General features: G+C 38.2%; 3 protein-coding genes across 3 annotated transcripts; all 3 read right to left on the reverse strand.

The window, feature by feature from the left end:
- Nucleotides 1-287: 287 nt before the first annotated feature.
- On the reverse strand, nt 288-4493 carry LOC149113906 (uncharacterized). Its single transcript, XM_089286554.1, has 4 exons — nt 4123-4493; nt 2074-2163; nt 1272-1381; nt 288-684 (listed from the first exon to the last, which is right to left on the reverse strand). The coding sequence occupies exons 1-4, from the start codon at nt 4193-4195 to the stop codon at nt 481-483; spliced, it is 477 nt and encodes a 158-aa protein (XP_089142680.1). The 5' UTR covers nt 4196-4493; the 3' UTR covers nt 288-480.
- Nucleotides 4494-7126: 2633 nt separating this feature from the next.
- On the reverse strand, nt 7127-7842 carry LOC149113907 (uncharacterized). The gene has a single exon (XM_089286558.1). The coding sequence runs from the start codon at nt 7787-7789 to the stop codon at nt 7235-7237; it is 555 nt and encodes a 184-aa protein (XP_089142684.1). The 5' UTR covers nt 7790-7842; the 3' UTR covers nt 7127-7234.
- Nucleotides 7843-9383: 1541 nt separating this feature from the next.
- Nucleotides 9384-15267, reverse strand: LOC110041328 (uncharacterized). Its single transcript, XM_020746611.2, has 4 exons — nt 14973-15267; nt 12275-12376; nt 11850-11956; nt 9384-10673 (listed from the first exon to the last, which is right to left on the reverse strand). Exons 1-4 carry the CDS (start codon nt 15250-15252, stop codon nt 10479-10481), a joined length of 684 nt encoding a protein of 227 aa, XP_020602270.2. The 5' UTR covers nt 15253-15267; the 3' UTR covers nt 9384-10478.
- Between the last annotated feature and the right edge of the window lie 1421 nt (nt 15268-16688).

The following is a 16688-nucleotide window of genomic DNA, read 5'->3' on the forward strand; positions in this document are numbered from 1 at the left end:
TCAAAGTTTTACCTTTTACGTGGCACCTTTCAAGTAATACAGCAAACGTGAAGGACCGTGTTCGACCAAATTTCCATCACATAGAAGAGAGTTAAAAATACGACGCTTGACGAAGTTCGGGGTGTTTGGAAATGTGGTCAAACACTTGAGTCTTGGATATATCTTTTTAATCGATTCAAAAACGAACGAGATATCGGAGAAAAATCTACGCTAATTAAAGGTCAGATATCCAAACACCGTCACGGTCTTGGTTTCATTTGTTTAAACTAAAAATACCAATTTTCTGATGAAGTTAAACTTCGCTTTTGTTTTATTGGGGCATTCAAATGTTACAAGGATATTTTTAACATGGGTAGTTTAACTTTGACTGGACTTGCGCGAGAAAACGTTCTTGGTTACTGTTCTTTGTTTCAATATTCTTTGGTTATAGTTATCACGTAGTAAGTTTGTTCTTTTTCAAACGAAAGAAGTACCATTGTGTCAGCGGTTGTCCCCCGGAGGAACCATCAAGACCGGCACATTCATGTGCTGCGTGACGTAATCACAGACACTTCCTAGGATTGTTCGTCTTATGGTGCCCAGCCCTCTACTGCCTAAAATGATACACTCGGCATTTTGTTCCTTTCCTGCAGTGCAGATCACGTGACCAATCGGTCCATATGCGTAAATAGTCTTGAAGGGAACCTGAAAAATGAAGAAACTGTTTTGTCAAAAAATGGCGTATTTTGATCACTCTCGTACATTAGCAATGCAATCATTCAATAGGCCATTTTCGAATTACCCTTGGCCTCTTTCTCAAAGCGATTTTGGGTGCCCATCCTTTAATATAATAAAAATGAGATTTCATTCACAAGCAAATTAACTTATTTTGATGTGAATGGTTGTGCACCAGGCCTCGCTTTGATAGAAAAGCTTAGGGCAACTCAGAAATGGGCTATCGAATGAATATCCCAATAGTGAGCCGATTACTTACCAATTAGACTACTAAACCAATCTCAAACTGTAAAAACCAAGAGATTATGATCCTGATCATATTCTCTTAAGTCCAAGTTTTTGAATCAATAGCTGGCTACAGCGTTGGCCAAGAGTAATTATAATTAACTGCAATCGTCTTTTTCGGTTTTGCATTTTGAAATTAATGAAACACGAGACACTATAATGAAGAAAATTTCAAGATGCCTTTGGCAAACAAAACTGAATAAGGGTCGCTTCGGTAGAATCTCTATCGTACTCCTAAAACATTTTTCATTTAGACTAGACTGTTTAGTAACCTCTATATCTTTGCACTTCTTCTCATATTTGCTTAATATCTCCATTGCCTTTCGTTCTGCCTTCTGTAGCATTCGTTCCCACTCCTCCCGTGACGGAATGCTCATGCAATCTGTAACGGCAATAAAATTTAGGATTTAGAAAGTCATGTTTAAAACAATAGTTGTCTAACCATAAAACAGAGCTGTAATTCCAACTCAGACTGTAAAGGGAGGTTTGACTGTAATAGGCTGGTTATGAAGACTACGAGTAGTCTCTCTTCGGGGCGGATTTTTCTTAGGAGGGGGTGCACCACTAGGGAATGGCATAACTGACTGGTGAGGTAAACAAATTTTAAAAGTGAAAACAAAGAAGGCTTCATTCGGGGGGGGGGGGGAGCGCACCCCCTGCACCCTCCCCCAAGATCCGCCCCAAGAAATTTGCGAGAAAAAGTGGCCGCACGAAATCCTGGGGGCGAAAAAGCGCACTTCTAGCCCCCAGGACTTCGCGTAGCCTATTTTTTCTTGACATCTTCTTCTGCTTTCACGCACGACGGACTAAGCGAAAGAGGGACTACTCGTAGTCTAATGGTTATGTTGCGAGACTGTGTGAATTGTTGGCGGGAAAGCAATGAGGAAGTCTCTTTGTTTTCCTTTTCCAAAGAATTATAGTTTAGAACGACTTTTTATTAACTAAGTTATTGTGAAATCGTCTGATGTTCCCTTATAACAAGATGCTTTATGCCACTTTTGATCTGTAGGGATAAATAGATAGCACATCATAGTTTCTTCTGTGAACACTAGCATTGCCAGTTGACATTCTTACTTGCAAAAGTTGGTGGTGGAGTAATGGGTGATTCGTACACATGAACAAACACCACTTGGTCGCCATCCTTTCGAAACTTGTCAGCATACCCTGTAGTAGTTCATCAGAAACTTTTATTAATAACCCAACACTACTCTTAGAGTGCAAATATACAAGGCATTTGTACTGTTGAAAACCTGTTTAACAGGTTATTTAAGCTGCCTTATTTATCAGCAAATTAAACAAAGTTCATAGCTTGCCTGTTTTGGGAAAGGAAACTAATTGGATGATAAATCTATTATTAAACCTATAAGTGTGAATTATCGCTGTCATTTCAATTCGTCATTTACCTGGGTCTATGGGCGAGAAACTTTTGTACAGACTTACACAGTATACGACAAACCAGAACTTCTAATAGCCAGGGTACAACTTTTTGCTTGTATAATTATATGGAAGGCGTTCTGAAATTTCTTATCATGACCAGGGACCGCTTATACATTAGTTTCTTAGATTTGTTCCTTTAAAATTTTGTAGAGAGCGTTGCTCTGTTCAGTTACTTCCAGAAGTCCCCTTTCTTACGTTTGTGAAGCGAGAAGAAACAAAAGATAATTTCTTATACGCCCGGTTTTCTTATTCGGCGAGAACTTTACCAACAACCAGACATCACACCGCCATGTTGCTGTGAAAATGATCGAAAATCTGAGCTGTCATACTTCATACGTACATGTCATACATTCAAGTGAAATACAGTTGTCTTAGTTTTTTTCTGCGCCTTCCGGGATGGACGTGACAAATTTGCAGAGATCAGAGCAGGCTTACTCTTCACTGCTTCGACAGTTTTCAGTTTCACGATACAAATTAATTTAGAATAAATAGCCCCAAAATGGTTAATTTTCTGACACAAATTATATTGACCTCTTTTGGACACTCCAATAATCGGAACAAAATTCTGAAAGGAAATGATAAAATTTTGCTTCAAAACTAACTGTGAATTAATGTTGAGAAATCATTGAAGGCGCTTGGATGACCATGCAAAGCTAAATATTAGATCAATTTGCTCGTGCGTGCTATCAATTACGATAAATATTTCTTTTCGCGCTCTAACAAAACGTCGGGTGAAAGAACCTCACTCGGAAATGCCGAGGGCTTCCCGTCTGCCAACCGAGGATCTCACGAACACCTGCTTCATATATGTGCAGGTGACGCGCTCCCCTAATATGATAACAAATAATAATCTGGCTCGAAGCCGAAAGCAAAATGCTAATTTGCGGCTTTACATTTGCAGGAAAATAAAAACAGCAGAGTTTTAAGGTTGTTTTCAGGAACAAAACAATATGTTTGAATGATGTCTTGTGGCTAACCGACTTAGTAAAAAGCACATTTGACGAATTTTCTGGAGGTAATTCACCACCACAAGTCGCTTAATTTATTGAATAACGCCCCAGTCGTGCCTTTCGTCACGTCGATAGCTGAAGATTGATGAATTTCTAAGCATGCATAATGGTTTTGCTTTATTTGACGTTCTTAGATCTTTCTTTCATTTTTTTCTGCGAGCATTTCAACTTTCGAAAGCTAGCCCGGTGTTTAATGTTTCCATCTGTTTAGACGGCTCGCAAAAAGCACAGAAAGCTAGTGACAATATGTTGAAAAGGCTAGGATAAAATTTGAATCTTTGTACACAATAACGACGGCATCAAGCATTTCGTCATTTCTTCGATACTGCAGCCGAAGACTTTTGTGACTGCAAGGCACATAGCGCGTTTCCGAGCGTAACAACAAAGCCAACCCTAGGAATGAGCTAAAGAGCTTGCTTGCTTTGTGCATATCCTTGGTAACCGTGACATATAAAACACACTTTACAACTTTGTTTAAAAAGGTGTTTCGCTACGACAACACTAGCAATTTTTCTTTATTCTTACGAGTTTCATCTTTCATTTCATCATTTGCAACGAGTGTCATCTCAGACAAGAAGAAAATTCCCAAGCTGATGCTTAATAGAATTCTTCAGCGACAGCTTCCACTTTAAAAACCTTACGATAATAATAAAAAGTAAAATATATTTTTACTCACAGTTGAAGGCCCTTTCGCTGTAAACACTTCCATCAACTGCAACCAAAATGGTTCTAGGACTAGGCGAGGGCATCTTGTGTGTTGATTGTACGCCTATTTTAAATAACGCTGAAAAATACTGAAGCTCGTTCGTGACAGACTACTCTCATGAAGTGTCAAAATCAAGATTGAAGGCCAGATATGCTTATTGCATGTTGCTAAAATGATTTCCGCTTATTTGGAAACCCAATCAGTGTCCTCACCAGCATTAATAATTAACAGAAACATTGATAAATTGTTTGAATACAACAAACAGGTAAAATTAAAACGATTTATAACTTATGCTTATGGTTTGTAAAAAAGGTAGAAAATCTGTTTAAAATAATAATAAAAAAAAAAAACTTGAGGCTATTATTTTCCATAGATTATGGCTTCAATTCAAACTTCCATGAGGAAGCTTCATTGCTTCTGTCTGAATAACTGCACATATCTTATTATCTGTCAAGTCAGCTATGAAAGTTGGCAACCACGCGAAAAATCCGTAGACAGACAACAAACATCATTTGGCGCGAGATTAAAATATGCACGCTATTCATCTGTGAACATTATCTCTTCTAACTAGCAGACGTTTCTCCCGAGAAAAATTGTGAAATTCGAAGGAGATATATGAATACAGATTGGCAGATTAATGTCCACAGGCTAACTTGAAAGCGAGGTACAAATTTTAGAATGGCACCAAGAAATAAACTAAGAATCGGATGGCGAGCCAGCATTAGCCATAGCAGTTACTTTCTCTTCGCATGTTCAGGAACCATCATTAAATTTAAACGCATGGGCACTGTTAAACCGGAACATGCGTTGAGCGTTGACCAAAAATGTTGACCAAAAATGCGCGGGCACTGGGAACGAGATTGTATTTGTCGAGCAAGACTTTTGTCACAACAAAATACCCTTACCATAAAAATCTATTTAAAAATCTCGCCAATTAACAGACGAAATGCAGACTGGTAAATAAGAAATGGTAAGCGTGCAGCGTGCAACTATCGAGTTATGGATGCACGTGGGAGGCCGCTAAGTACGAAAGAAACGTAAGAGTCGCACTAGGCGATCGCCGAATGCGACTCTAGCTTCTTGTGTGCTTAGCAAACCTCCCAAGGACATCCATAACTCGATAGTTGCACGCTGCACTCTTAACATATCTTTTATAATAATATACATGAAAAAATTACTCGATTCTGATTGGCTGAGAGCAGTGCAGTTCAAGTGTAACACCAATGCAAATTAAACATCGTAATTCTGGATTATGATTGGCTGAAAGACAGTAGGAATTTTTCGAAGCTAATGATATTACGTAAAATGACGAGGAAAATTTTGTGCGGAAACTTTGAAAAAAGTTTCCTCGAATGCGAAAAAATGGCTTCAAGAAAGGTCTTCCGGCCGTGACTTCCTCCACGCAAATTTTTTCATGTCTATGCCGAAGCGGCTCTCGCAATTTCAGCTTTTTGAAAAACTCACTTGTGCAAATTAATTCCAAATTGAACTCGAAACTGTATGATTACCTATACTAACATTGAGACTTCTAAAATCTTTCCTATCGGATGGAAGTATTTAATGAATCAAATCCTGCTTACATGAAGTCAAAAGCGCGTTAAACCGCGCGAAAATCTTCATTCAAAAATCTGACAAAGCGACACATCAAAATTTTTCTTGGATCGCGGTGAGTTAGTTTACCTTTTCTCGATCTCGGACAGACAAACAACTTCAAACTGCTCAGTTCACCTAAATATCAAGCTAGCAAAAAAAAAAACGAAAATTGTTTTCGGGAAAAGCGTTTCTCAAAACGGTAGTTAAATTTGGATTGGTTTACATGCATGGTTGAGCTCTCTGTCCAGTGTCTGTCCTTCACGGCCTCTAGATCTTCGGCAAAGGAGAAGAACAATATGGAACCATACACTTCTTAAAAGCTCGAGAATGGGGAAGAAAGCGACCAAACACCCCCGGCTTTGAGTTGTTTGAGATGCTCTTCTTTAATAGCAGGTTTGTGGGTTACGTTTTCCTTTCCACTTCGTTTTAAATTTGATGAGTTGCGCGTCTAAATGATATCTGTTACTTTCGTTATATGGTAAAACAAGCTTAAACGAACAGAGAACTGAGGCTAAAAGAAAAATGTCAGAAATGTAAGTTTGTATTTGTGCAAGATGCAGTCGTTCCTTCAAGCGGCTGTTCCTTCAAGAGCTCAGCTCACGATCGAGTGATCGAGCAAAACTGAAACCCGGGAACTGAAATAATTCATTGATCAGAGACTACCAGTATTTGATAAAACTACCTTTATTTAAGCTCAGTAAAACTGTTATCTTTAACGTTTTTGGAACAGAAGGATTTGTATAGGTAATAGCATGACTTGTAGTGGTATTTGGCAATAATACCGCGAGTGATATTTCAAAATTGTCCAAAATACCACGAGCCGCCAAGCGATGAGTGGTATTTGGAAAATTTTGAAACATTACGAGCCGGTATTATTGCCAAATACCACGTACAGGTCTTGCTATTATCTGTTTATAATAGAAGCCGAGAAATTTTCAGGAACGCCCAAGAGACCTTTATTTCGTTACGGTTGAAAAAAAAACAAACAAACAAACAAACAAAAAACACAGGCGTCTGTATTTGTAGCAATCTTTTTACGTCAATGAAAAAAAATGATTGACAGTATTTTGTGAAACCAGTTCAAACCACTGAAGGCAAACAACATGAAATAGTTCAATGAACGTTATTTTCAAATCACGCTTTTTGCAGTCACTGCAGCGGTGAAGCGAAACCACAAATTAAGAAAAGGTATGGGAAAGCTTCTCCCAGTGTTTACTTGCTGCTTTGTTGAAAAACACCAACGCCAGCTCCGTAATTCATCGTGACCTGACATACATACATACATACATACATACGTACGTACGTACGTACGTACGTACGTACATACATACATACGTTTATTTGATAAGTAGGTTTAAAATAAGCAACTGTACAGCTGATGTGGACCTACTACTACTAAGTCTAAATAAGAGAAACAGAAATTTACAATACAATTGTCATAAAGCTAAAATAATATATACAATAACGACAAAAAGAGTAATCAAATAATTTAAAAATACCTAAATTCAGGGTTCTTATTATAATTTACAGAGCATTCCTTTTGGAAATGCCAATGAAAGTGGTGGACTACTGTTTGGCAGGGTGGCGTCGCTGTACGGTTGTGCTGAATGGGTAAACTGGAAAGAACTGGACGGGAATTCTGAACCTGTTGGCCGACAGGGGAGCTGATAATGATCTGTCGCTGTTCTGACTTGTCACCTTCCTCGGAGTCTGCCAGTGAACGCTCACTTGTGTGGCCTGTTACACCGATGATAGCACTTCTTGGCTGATTCGAGGCCTTCAGCTTCTTCACAAGCGTTTTTCTTACCAAATGGTTGGTTAACTTTCTTCCCTCTACATCCACTTCCGCTTCCAAGGCCATATTCTTCATGAAGGAGTCGATCTTATTGACACCCATCCTCTGTTTCTTGTACCGCACTTCGGATTTCGGTTTTTCAATAATGGCGAGATAAAACGGGCCACTGTTTTGCATTTCTTCAGGTCTGTGAGCAAGATATGTTTTGAAGAACTGGTCTGGACAACGGGGACCACCAGTGGCAAACATCTTTGACTGGATGGCTCTTCGTTTCTTTCTCAGACGGCCTTACCGGGTCTTTGTTGGGTTTTCTTCGAATGTTACCTACTCTGTGCCTTAGTCGTCCTTGTTCAAGCTGAAATCTTCGACAAACATTTCATGGTGCTCTTGGCAACCTCGAAGACCAAAATGAAGGGTGAGCAGATACCACAGAGTATAAAGGAATGACTTTGGATTTTGTTTGCCAAGCACACGACTTTTCCATAGCTGCTCTTCGTCTTGGACGGTAAGTGCTTTAGTTGCATTTGGTCGTTTTCCGTGGCCTTTTTCGCGAAGAACTCTTGCTTTTCCCTCCAGGAACTGTCTGCACTTGACGAATTATCGGTCGTTTGCTATGGATATTTTGCTGTCATTTTGTTTGAGGTATCTGTAGAGGGCAGCTAACATAACCCTTAGGCTGTCCGGCTCCTAGTCGGAGCCATCGCTTTTGTGAATTTCGGCAAAGAATCGCGAGAGACATTCATCCAGTTCTTTAGCTTCGTATTTGACAATGTCATCATTAAGACCCTTGCTTTCTTCCCATGACTTCCAAATATTCATCCACGTCTTAGTAGTTTTGACTGTATTTTTGTTTACTGCTTTTTCGGCGAGCTTTTCTATTTCCTCACAGGAAACTTCCGGAAACCTTGCCGCCATTTTTTAAAATTTGAAAACAAAAGCAAAAACGTAATTGTGTTCAGTGTTGTCATGGTAACCTTGTTATACCATCCATTTTTGCTGTTATACCACTATGACTCGGAAATAGTGATACTATCAACCAATCAAAACTCCGAAATTTCTCGGCTTATATTATAACGTATGTAAGACTTCACTTAAAACAGAAATTTACTAAAACTGTCATGTACAAGTTTTGCTCGCCGAAAGTATTTAAATGGCTTTCGACGCCAGAAAAGTTTTACAACGATAGCTTGTGCTGAATTTTATTGTCGTCAAATCGCTGAAAAATTCTGCCTAAAAATTACGGCTATGCATAACAAACCTCGAAGGGTTGATACAGACCAGTTTGTTGTTTTCTTGATTCTTCTCCGAGTATTTGTTCAACCAGCTGATTCAACTCCTGCTAGCTTAATTTAGCAAATCTCTTGCGTGGAGGCCCGGCAAAAAAAACTTGAGCTCGAGGTTTGGTAGCTCACAGAAATTATCATCCTCATTTCCGGAAGAATAATTAGATTTTATCATATTTTAGGAGGAAAAAATAAGAATTACGTTTTAAACGGGGATAAATTCGATGAGAAAAACTGCCGAGATAAGTGCAAACAAACAAACTGACGTCAGCGTGCAACCCACGCGCAAATGGATCGCGCGTATTAGCCAATCAGAGAACACGCTTTGCTAAGGCTATGTTATAAGAGAATGTTACTGAATGTCGTTGTCATTGACACCCTCTGAAACTTACAATCAACTAAGATAAAAAACTCTCATGGTCAAATTCTACATCGAGGAGTCAAATATTCTATAGAATCCAGACAAATACCGCCTATTTCAAGAGTAAGTTAGACAGGGAGCAGCGAGAAAGGCAGTGAGTTAAAAAAAAGCAACAATAACAACAACAACAACAACAAAATAACAAACTCCCGGCCCTTTTTCTACGAGCTCAACAACTCTACTTTTTCTACAAGTAAATAAGATTACAAGTTTACGAGTTTGTTAAATAATATTTAGAAATCTCGTTTCTCGTAATGTTCCCAACCATTCGAATGCTTATAACAGGCCATCAACGATGTAGACAGTTTCTCTCTTTTCGATAACTATAACTCTAGAACTAAAATTACAAACGAGGGGTGTATGGTACGCTCAAAAACTTTTGCGGTAACGTGAAACGATTGCGTCATGTGACGTCATGACTTTTTTGAACAAATTAAACCACGTCTTTGATTTTTTGATGTTTCCATGACGTCATACTACCATCAAGACGGACCTAAAAGAAACTAAGATTAAAGCAAGAGACAATAAAATGACTCAAGAATGGAATTGTCACTAAAGACAGTTTTGTTACATATCAGGATGCTTAAAATTAAATACTATGTTTATCAAAGTGTCCGTGCGTAATGACATGCAATACCAAATTGCTCCCAAATGAATTTTCCAGTAGAGTGCAAAGTTTGGTATGTGCTTACGTTTAAACTCCGTCCCCGTTCTAAATAGGGTTTATAAAGCGAAATTACAATGAGGTGTTTGTTTAATAATCTTTGTGCACTAGTTTGATCACAACACTATTGTAAATAAGATTACAAGTTTACGAGTTTGTTAAATAATATTTAGATAGATTACAAGACTAATATCTACTTCACCCGCAAATAGCAAAAAAATACTTATCTAAGGCAAGGCGAAGCGAAGAATAAATAACCGATCATCTGTACAATTTCGGAGTACACATATTTACGAAACTACGCGAAAGAATACACCTTCAAGTAATAATACATTATCACAATTGTTATTATTATTATTATTAATTATTATTAAACCATTGTTAATAATAATACATAATTTGTTCTAGTAATAACAGCAAATTAACCTCCAGCGATATTGCTAGCTTAATACATAATGTACCAATGTACAATACATAAGATACCAAAATGTTCCAAGTGCAACAAAAAGGCCGAGCGACCGGCCAATGAACGAACCGAACGACAGCATTTTCGTTTTATCCCGAGAAATGTTACTTTGGTGGTACAAGCAGAACCGGAACTCTCGAATGATGAACCACGTGATCACTGACACTGCCTAATATGGTTCTTCGGAAAGCCCCAAGTCCGCGATTTCCTAATACTATGCACGTGACGTTTTCGTCTTTTGCAACTTTGCAAATGGCGTCTCCTGGTGTACCTAGCTCAATTCTAGTTTTGTAAGGCACCTGAAAATTAGAAGACGTAAGTATTATCTAAAAGATTAACTGAAAAGAACAGGAGTACGCATTTTACCCTACTTTGAGTCTTGTTGAATGTTTATAGTTGTCAATACGCTTATATTATAGCTACACTTGACTAGTTTACAGGCATGCCACTTAAACTAAAAGAAACAAATATTTCAAATGAACATAACAGGCTTAAAAATCCCAACTGGCAGGAGGCAGACCAGTTAGCTATTTACAAGCATAACCGAGGAGTTGAACTAGGGTCTACTGAGAAACAACTCCAGCTTAGCTTAAACCCTCGACCTCCGTATTCCGGCGCCCTAACCACTCGGGGACTTCGACTCCAACAATTTTCGTAGCTGTAACGTTAAAAAAAACACTAGAATCTCCAAGAACGTTTATTCCGGCTTCCTGCCGCAATATCAAATCGTACTCTACAAGTAAGCTTAGTTAACACAATAAAAACAAATAAAAGAATCAGGATATTTTAACACGAGAGTTACGCTTAGCGTGAGTTTACTATTCAAGTTGCTTCGTTGAGTATCCTCTTTATCCAATTGTATGTTGTTTGCCTAATCTTCGAGGTTCTGTTTGCGACGATTCTTGATTTTTTCGACATCTGAGGTGGTGTTCGTCACGGCGTGTTTGAACTCGTACATGGCTCATTTGTTATCTCGCGAGCATGAACTTTGTTTATTTGGCAGGCTCTCAAGCATCACTAATTCTTGGATCGACCCGTTCCGAAAACGATCGACATCTTTGCATGTAAGACGAATTTATAAGGCGTGGTTCTTTCCAAATCCTTCTTCACCAAACGCAGCATTCTGTTTACATACTACATTGTTCACGAAGAGCGAGCACACGATAAAGCAAGCTTTCGCATTCTCATGGCCAGTTTCCAACCTCTACGCTGGGAACGCCTGGGACCATAACCCCCCTTTTGGCGCCCAAGACAGAACGGCTTGCATTTTATGACTCCGGCTTTCCTACGGAAGCCCGAGAAATGAAACCGAAAACAGAAACCGTTTTTAAACAGGTCCTTTAATTCCCTTGTAATGACCACTTGTAATGGTATTGCATGCATCGAAGGTAAAACAAAGCACCTAAGTGGCGGTAGTTTATTTTGAAAGTGTTGAAATATATTTATTAGTTAACTCATGTCATGTACAAATGTACCTCAACTTTCTTGCATTTGTCCACGAATTTCTGAAGCATGCCTTTAGCTTGTTTATTGGCTGCTTTCATGATGTTCCTCATTTCATCCACACGCATTTCAGACGTATCTGATATGAAACAAGGTACATACAAGTTATATTGGAAATATAAATATCATTGTAACGCACGTTATTACTTTAGTATTTCATATTAGTGCTAAACTCAAAGAGTGCAAGAAAACGGCGCTTTGCAAATACCAATAATATCTAACACAAAATTATCTCACTGAGAATACTATGCCCCTTTGCCCCCAAGGGGTGAAAGTGTGTAAGTCAATAAGCCAATACTCGACAGGAAAAGTAAGGCCTTATTACGATTGTAACGCAGCTTGAGGATAAGCGTTGTGTGACTACCAAAGTACCTGCTAAAAGGGATTGAAATCTTACCTTCTGAATCATCGTCTGAGTACTGGGTGACATGATCAATCGTGTTGTACACATGCAGTAGGATAATCTCCTGCTTGTCTTGCCCATAGTTTTCAAGGTACCCTGTAAAAATATATCAACATGAAATGATGGCATTATGGGTGTATTCTTTCTATAGTGTGAACTTTTGTTTTCCTTTATTGGTCTTTGACTATAGAGGTCGTATAGGATTATTGTATTTTATTGCATTTCGAATGCGCAAGCAATTCTTACCAAATCCGTTCGAGGTCACACGGTTGTAGAAACAGTCATTAGAACTCTTTTAACGGATAGTTTATTATAGTAATTACAATTAAGCTATCAATTGGTCGAAAGAAACTTAACCATAAGCCAATCAAAGCTCACATTGATTACCAGAGTAAGCTAAAGGTAACCTCTGCCTCAGACCCGTAACCCATGCAGCAGTTTCGATAGCACGAAGTGACTAGGAGTATTTCTTCTCTCTCCCTCCTCTCCCCACTCTCACCCCCCTGTATGGGGTGTGGGATCATCACAAGGTTACCACCATCAGTAAATTCGGCGGTGCCCGTTTCCCACCGCATCTCCATATGGACTACCAAAGGGTACTTCTATGCGAATTATGCGAAAACAAAACTCGATAGGTTGCAAAAGAAGCTGGAACCGTAGCTGATTAGTGTTATAGAATGAATGGGATGAAAATAATTAATATTGTTTGTACCGGATTAGTTAAACAACTGCATGTTTGTTCCTGAGTGAAACAGTACATACTAAGAAATTCAAACTTTAGCTTGGCGGTTTGTTTTCCTATTTCAGACCACGCGATCAGTCTCTGGAGAATTGTTCTTTTATCAGTATCAAAATTATTCATTTAAATACACGCCACTATTTGAAAATTTGAAAGCAAGACTTCTTAAGGGTATCATCACATGGTCTGATATGGGGCAACAAACCGCCAAGCGAAATAGGTCTATTCGGGAACAGCACAATCTCGTCCCAGGCTCTTTCAGGTGTGTAAATCCAAGATGGCGGTCGTCTGACAAGTACGTGACCTAAGGCGAGCTTTGAAGTATTTCTAATCTTAAAAAATGCGCTGCAATGCCACAAAAAACGGTATCTTGTCTGAAAGTGTCTGCTTTGCGACAAAGTAAAAGCAGAGGCGATCGTTATCTGACTTTGTCTTTCAAAGAAAGACGAATTGTTAAGGTTCTAGATTGTTTACATGATTTTATCACGCTGTGAAATCTATTTTTTAAACAGACTTTGAGAACTTTTCCATTGAAATATTACCGTATCTACGATAAAAATCTCTTTCTGAGAACTTGCCAGAAAAAATTGTCCGAGTTTGTAAACAATCTGAAATTTATGCTCTCCCTGCCAAATTCATTCTTATGTTTCAAGAGAGGGGGAAAAAAAAAAAAAACAAAGCAAAAACCAGCTGTTTTCAGCTGCCATTCATCTGTGTACAGCCACATCATTAAGACTAGCACGGGAAACGTAAGTCTGACATTGTATTTTTTATTCCATGTAGGATAACAGAAACTAAAAGAAGCCGTAGATCTTTATAGATTTACGAGTAATAACTGCGTTAAGCGATTACATTTTCGCTCACTTGATTTTAATACTTTCCCGCTGTCAAGCTTCTTTGTCAAATTATAAAGTTAATATATGCTATCATTGGAGAGGTTGGCATGTCACGAATTTTTGAGTTGAGGTCATTCACTTTTAAGTTTGAGTTATGAATATTGAGTTGAGTTTTAAAAATGACTGCGCTCCTTAAATTTCGCTTGCTTTCCTAGTTAATAACTCTGAAGTACACCTAAATTAAATTTAACCACGTTTATTTAGAGACGTGTTGCCGCAGAGATAATATAATCTCACGGCAGAACAAAAGCTTTTAAATTTTGAGCTTTACTTCCAACAAATTGACTTTTTAAGGTATGAAATTTTTCACATGATTCAATTGAAAACAATCCCTAGATTGATAAAATTCTGTTCTTTCATTGGGACATTTATTTCTTGCCTGAGCTAAGCCGTGTTTTCAAAAGAGTAATCCAATTCAGCGAGGAATAATTTATAACATTTAAAGCGGAAGTTTTTACAAATTAACTTGCAGATTCTATATTTCCTTTGAAAATCTAGCAAGAGTGGATTTTAAATTCGTCCAATGAAGCTAGCTAATATAAGGAATCAGAGATGGATTATTGAAAAGAAGTAAGCATAGTGTTAACTATAAATCTGTTATCGACTTCATGACAAGCACAGAAAATTTTCAAATTTAGTGAAAAGGGTCAAAATGCTTCCTGGTGGCTGCGAAACCCAGAATTTGGACATTTATGTTGTCTGCGCCGCTGTCCATCGTTTTTTGACCTCTTTTTCAATCATGCACATAAAAAATAGAACAGCCTCTTGTCTGAAGAAACAATGGCGCCATTCGAAACTACCACCTGGCAAAAAAACTAAAAGACCGCAAAATTTGAACAGCTTAGTTCTGATTATTTCTTTTACAGCAAATCGCTATAATTATGTATATTTTTTGCATTCTTGCCCCCGAGAAATTGTCTTTGGTTTTTAAGTGTTGTTTTTACTTTTAATTTCGAGTGAAATCGTTAAACGGACTCTAGTTTTGACGGAAAGACATGCACGATGCTCACGGTGTTAAACGCTACAGCGAAGTATTCAGCTGCCGTCATATACTTACAGTCAAAAGCTCTCATACAATGTTCCTTGTCGTCAATTGGTACCAATATACGTTTGGTATGAGCCATAGTGTCAGTAGTGAAGTTTAAAAGCGCTAGCTCTACTTCAATTGACAGACCACTATATGTTGTGTATATCGCCAAAGCCGGAAAAATCGTAAAATATTCATGACCGCCGTACAAATCAATAAAACATGACAAAATTGTATTCAAAGTAAACGGCAATATATGACTGGATATGAAAATTTCAACTGTGTTTTCACTATCGCTAATGAACCCCATCACAAAAAATAATAGTCCTCATTTTGTAAGTAAATATTTTTAATGGCGTGATATCGGGGAATTTTGTTCAATTCGCCTGAAGTTACACTAGACTTCAAGACCATTCTCTAGCCAGCTGGACATTCTGTTTAGAAAAGGAATGATATGTCAACGGAAACAAAGCCAAGGGAAACAAAAACTCATTTGCATCAGAATAAAGCGTTGGGAAGACCAGTTGCATTAAATGATTTGATTAGTTCTCAGTTCTCGCTACACCAATGTTTGGTTTTGTTTTGTGATGCCTTTTCGAGAGTGCAGCCGGAGACAGCCGAAATTCAGGCCGTAGGAGCCTGGAAACAACATATGACAGACTAACACTTTTTTTTAAAAGCGTGAATGTAGGCGTCCCCGTGTATACTACGCCACAGAAATTTGAAAACGGCGTTTTTACTCTGAAAACGCATTACTGAAATGTTTTCCGTCCACACTACGTTGAAGGAATTTGAAAACGCAACAATCACCGGTCATTTTGGATTTTTATTTGAGGAAAACTCGCAGGTAAATTATATGATTGTCATGATTTCATAGTTTTCGAAATGCTACGCTTTCAAAATGCTTTCCGTCCACACGAAAACACAAAGACGGCGTTTTCAAATCCTCAAGTTTGAAAAGCGTTTTCGAAAAGCTCCGTTTTCGTGACGGATTAGTGTAGGCGGTAGGCCTAACCGTAGAAATAAAGCTGCGTTTTCAAATTTCTCCGGAGTAGTGTGGATGGGACCAAAGAGTAAAATAATGCTGTACATAATTTAACGACGGCGAGCACATACACAAGATTGTGAGATTTCCTTCAAACTAAGCATGATCGGGAAATCGAATATCCTACTAGAAGATATTTTATTTGAATGATTTAATTAGGAACTTGGTCTCTATGCTTATTATGTCCGCAATCTTTCTTTAATTTGTTTCTTTATCTTAATACTTCCTTGTCAATTTCTGTCAAAGATCAAAGTCTATAAACTATTGAACGGTTCCAATAATTGTAATGCAAAACTGAATTACTTTTTCAGAAATTATAGTTCTCCTTTCTGTTTACTGGGGCCGATAAAATCTCGTGAGTTGGTCTATAGATACTACGGCCATTCATATTGCGCCTACAAAAAGTAAATAAAAAATAAAACAGAACACGATCGGCCCGGTTTTGCTACTTTTGGGATGTTATAGCATAATTAGAGAACTGATGTTTTGAAAATTTTAAATACTCCTTTTTCAATAGAATCAGCTCGCTATTTTGGAAATGTTTGGTATCTGTAGCGTAACTTAGCTGGATTAATTTCTCCAACCAGATATTAGAGACTGTATACGAGTCAGCAGTGGTGGCACCAATCCTTGTTGGGTAATTTTCTATCGAAAGGGTGGTTTATAGCTTCGGGAACAGTCTTTTCTCCATTTATACTCAA

The sequence above is a fragment of the Orbicella faveolata genome, unplaced genomic scaffold, assembly GCF_042242905.1.
Source record: "Orbicella faveolata isolate gen_17 unplaced genomic scaffold, um_ofav_v1 contig_14, whole genome shotgun sequence".
Classification (NCBI taxonomy): domain Eukaryota; kingdom Metazoa; phylum Cnidaria; class Anthozoa; order Scleractinia; family Merulinidae; genus Orbicella; species Orbicella faveolata.

Coding starts and splice junctions, on each gene's coding strand:
- LOC149113906 (XM_089286554.1), bottom strand. CDS start 4,195: ATGCCCTCGCCTAGTCCTAGAACCATTTTGGTTGCAGTTGATGGAAGT. Junction 1,382..2,073: donor TCCACCACCAACTTTTGCAA/GTAAGAATGTCA, acceptor TTGCCGTTACAG/ATTGCATGAGCATTCCGTCA. Junction 685..1,271: donor AGAAGTGCAAAGATATAGAG/GTTACTAAACAG, acceptor TTCATTTTTCAG/GTTCCCTTCAAGACTATTTA.
- LOC149113907 (XM_089286558.1), bottom strand. CDS start 7,789: ATGTTTGCCACTGGTGGTCCCCGTTGTCCAGACCAGTTCTTCAAAACA.
- LOC110041328 (XM_020746611.2), bottom strand. CDS start 15,252: ATGGGGTTCATTAGCGATAGTGAAAACACAGTTGAAATTTTCATATCC. Junction 12,377..14,972: donor TTGTATGAGAGCTTTTGACT/GTAAGTATATGA, acceptor ATATTTTTACAG/GGTACCTTGAAAACTATGGG. Junction 10,674..11,849: donor ACAAATGCAAGAAAGTTGAG/GTACATTTGTAC, acceptor TCTAATTTTCAG/GTGCCTTACAAAACTAGAAT.